Here is a 3,838-nt window from a genome sequence, read left to right as displayed (position 1 = left end):
AATGTGTAATATATATAGAGCATAACTTCTAATTATACAATATTATTATCGGAAAAAACATTTATGATTTATGTAATCAAATATAATTATTATCAAAACTTTACTGAGTAGATATCCGGTCCGATTCTGATAACATTGCACAAGCTATATATTAAATACCATAGGAAAGTAAACTACACAAGACCCATTAAATTAAAAATTAAAAACATTACTATAAGAAAAAAAATTAAAACCGTGTGGGAGCGTCCTTGACTATGTTTTATATATGTTAATGTTTTATTTATCTACTTGACTATTTGAAAGAGACGGTTGTTGGTCTTGGCCAACCGTATTGGAACCGTTACCCTGTTCAAAGTTTAATCACTATAAATTAAACAAGGATAAAAGTTTCAGACTTATTTAGGTTGGTCTTATGCTGTCACATCCCTTTCAAAGAATTTGATTATGAAATGATACCATCCTCGATCCCTAACTTTTTTCCTAAAATTTTACCTACGGAAATTTGTATGGTCTAAATTTTGTGTAGACCTATTTTTCGGTTATGGACGCTCAGCTATTTTGACTTAAGTTTTTATTTTCTAAATTCGTTTTTTTCTTTTATAATATTACATACATTTAAGGATAGAGTTTGTGTGTACATGAAAACTTAAATTTTAAATATTTTGTCATCTAAAGTTTAAATTTTTAATATTTGTCCGTCAAAACCTCAATACCATTGACTCTACATTTTTTTTTTGAAACTACCAAGTATAATTTTTATTAATTAAGCATAAATTACATCAATCGTTATACATCCAGAACGTCATCTACATCGAACTCCATCAACTTCCGAACATTAACATCTAACAACTGAAATAACAAAATAAAATAAACCCTCTCCATTAGTAGTAGACATTGACGACCTTCAATTTTGACTGATTAGTAACAAGAGAAAAGAGGGCACCATTGACTCTACATAAATTGTTTAATGTCAACAAAATTAACCAAAATTTAAAATGCCCTTTCTGTCTCTTACTCCAATTTCTATGCTATCTTCCAAATTTCTTTTCCTCAATAAAGGTGCAAATATTCTACCTGTATCATTTTTAATTTCAACTAAAATTGACATCATTGAATAAAAATCAAGATTTGACTTTTAATAAATTGAAATTAACTTCTTCTTTTTTAAAGAAAAATATTGTTTAGTACCTTATTTATATCTTGTTCAATGGACAAAGGGAGATGATGAAAGAATATTTGAGAATCATTTTTTTCTGGAACATATACATTGGGCATTTTATATTAATTTCACAGATTTTGGGAAGGACCTGCATAAATTTCACTTAATTTTTTTTTATTGAAAACCATTGCACATATTTGAATCTTATTCCAAACTTGTAATATGATTTCTATTTCATGATTAACTTGTAAATTAAACTAAGTCGGAGAACCACGCCTACAGGGGCGGATCTGCACTTAATCGATCTAAGGAGTGCTTATAATTTTAAAATTTTTAATTACATAGGTTGAAATTTAATTGAATTTTCATTTCATTAAAGATTTTATATAGTTCAGCCCATAAATGTTAGATATGTGCTTGTTGTCTAGTGGTTAAAACTCTATTTTGTGCCTCGAAATTTTTAAATTCAAATCTCACTAATTATAAATTAATAATTATGTCTTTCAAGTTTCAGTTCTTCTAACTAAATTTTCTAGATCTGCTTCTACACGCCTGAGACATTATTTTTCGCAAAAGTCACAAAAAATAAACCTAATATTTCATACCGAAATGATTTTAAAGACTTCTAATTCCTATCTTATTTTAAATAAATATTTTACAGTGTTTGGAGGATATTCTTCTGATAAAAATTGCAAAATGAATGATTTTTTTTTTGTCTATTAGTTAGTTAACAAAATTTTAGAGTTAAACATTTTTATGGACAAATCTCCAATTTGAACTTATTATAAAAAAAAAAATCCAAAATGTAAAAAATTGTTAAATATGCTCTTAAAATTTCCCAATATTTAATATAGTATAGTCAGCGTATATAGTGTATCAATATTTTTTTTTATATATATATTTTATTTCCTTTTGATAGAAAAATCCTTAGGCGGTGTACCTGGTCCCGGTGCATCTCTCTCTCTCTCTCGTTAGCAATAGCAAATTAGCAAAACATCATCCTCTCGTTGAATCTACCTTTTGCGACCAATTCAACCCTCGAAGTCGAATCTTAACCCAGCTATAAGCTATATAAAAAGGCAGCAGAAGAGAAGAGAAGCTTAACCAATCGAGTCCAGCCATCAACCATGGCGAAGCTGTACGTTCAGGCGGTCCCACCAGCGGATCTAAACAAGAACACCGAGTGGTTCATGTATCCCGGCGTATGGACCACTTACATCCTTATCCTCTTTTTCTCCTGGCTCCTTGTGCTCTCGGTCTTTGGTTGCTCCCCTGGCATGGCCTGGACCATCGTCAATCTCTGCCACTTCGCTGTAATTTCCTTTTCTTTTCTTTTCTTATTGATCCCTATTCAGTAGTGATTTTAGATCCAGAAGGGGATCTCTGACAAGGGAAAAATAAATGTTTAATTTGGATTGATTTCAGATAACGTACCAGTTCTTTCACTGGAAGAAAGGCACGCCATTTGCTGATGATCAAGGGATGTATAATCGGCTCACATGGTGGGAGCAGATGGACAGCGGCAAACAGCTTACTCGCAACCGCAAGTTCTTGACTGTCGTACCAGTTGTCTTGTATGGTTTTACCTTTTTATTTATTCATTTTCTGTTATTAACATACCTCAGTTATCAGGTACTGGTTCCAAACTGATTTCATTGGAACAACAAAACCATACATCAGTTATCAGGTACTGGTACCAAACCGATTTCATTGGAACAACGAAACCATACATCAGTTATCAGGTACTGGTACCAAACCGATTTCATTGGAACAACGAAACCATACATCAGTTATCAGGTACTGGTACCAGATACCTGTCCAGTTCACAGAATCTCCATACCCCCTAGTTTTAACAAATTTGATCAAATGGGGTCATAACTGTGCCTGCCTACACATTATGGTTTATTTTCCTGAAATGTCAAGGATAGACACGTTTTTTTTTTTTTTTTTTTTTTAAAAGTTGATAACCACCTGTAAGGATAGACACGTTAAAGATCGGTTCATTTAGTTAATAACAAACACAACTTGATGCTGGCACTTATGGAGGAAACTCATCAGATTAATTCTGCACGATGATTTTTTTTAAGCAAATATGAACAACTTGTAAATGCCAAGGTTTTACTGTAGTTACCAGACTTCTGGTAGCCCTGTTTCTGTTAATTTATCTTTTCTATCATTTTCTTTTTTACTGTGCTGCTTGTGTTCTTTGGTTTGTTTTCAGTTTTTTTGGGCTTCTGGACTTTTTAAGTTTTAACAAAATATTTTATGTATATTTGGATTACTCAAAGAGGATACTGGCTAATTGACACCTCTTTTGTCAGGTATCTGATAGCTTCACACACCACGGATTATAAGCACCCGATGCTGTTTCTGAACACAATTGCTGTGACTGTGCTAGTTGTTGCAAAAATGCCTAACATGCACAAGGTCCGAATATTTGGAATAAATGCCGGAAACTGAATTAATGAAGTGTCTAATTATTAGGTCGATCTCCGTTTTTTGTTTGAATCAAGTAGAGAGAGAGAGGTGTTTGTGATGGTTATGTACAGAGCATTGGCTATTTTGTTACTGGTGACTGTTGCAATCCACAAGTTTGTACAATCTTTATATAGAACCCTTTCATCTTGTAAGTTATTGTACTTTCTCTTGCATATGTGATCTAGTAATAATTTGAATAAT

At 32.1% G+C, this 3,838-nt stretch overlaps 1 protein-coding gene across 2 annotated transcripts; it reads left to right on the top strand.

Annotated features, from left to right (window-relative positions):
- Nucleotides 1-2,114: 2,114 nt before the first annotated feature.
- On the top strand, nucleotides 2,115-3,838 carry LOC144549458 (ORMDL family protein). Of its 2 annotated transcripts, none has more exons than XM_078298200.1 (3): nucleotides 2,115-2,472; nucleotides 2,585-2,733; nucleotides 3,481-3,838. In XM_078298200.1, exons 1-3 carry the CDS (start codon nucleotides 2,287-2,289, stop codon nucleotides 3,617-3,619), a joined length of 474 nt encoding a protein of 157 aa, XP_078154326.1. In that variant the 5' UTR covers nucleotides 2,115-2,286; the 3' UTR covers nucleotides 3,620-3,838. The 2 variants fall into 2 exon arrangements, with proteins under 2 accessions (XP_078154326.1, XP_078154327.1); XM_078298201.1 differs by lacking the exon at nucleotides 3,481-3,838 and adding an exon at nucleotides 2,957-3,094 and having other exon boundaries at nucleotides 2,168-2,472; nucleotides 2,585-2,846.

Source organism: Carex rostrata, chromosome 35 (genome assembly GCF_964058835.1).
Source record: "Carex rostrata chromosome 35, lpCarRost1.2, whole genome shotgun sequence".
Classification (NCBI taxonomy): Eukaryota; Viridiplantae; Streptophyta; class Magnoliopsida; order Poales; family Cyperaceae; genus Carex; species Carex rostrata.
The sequence above is the reverse complement of the archived record's forward strand: the minus strand, read 5'-3'. Positions and strand labels throughout refer to the sequence as shown.

Bases quoted from the DNA above. Each gene is read 5' to 3' on its own strand.
- LOC144549458 (XM_078298200.1), top strand. From the start codon at position 2,287: ATGGCGAAGCTGTACGTTCAGGCGGTCCCACCAGCGGATCTAAACAAG. The intron at 2,473-2,584 runs GTAATTTCCTTT...GATTGATTTCAG, and splicing joins TCAATCTCTGCCACTTCGCT to ATAACGTACCAGTTCTTTCA. The intron at 2,734-3,480 runs GTATGGTTTTAC...CTCTTTTGTCAG, and splicing joins ACTGTCGTACCAGTTGTCTT to GTATCTGATAGCTTCACACA.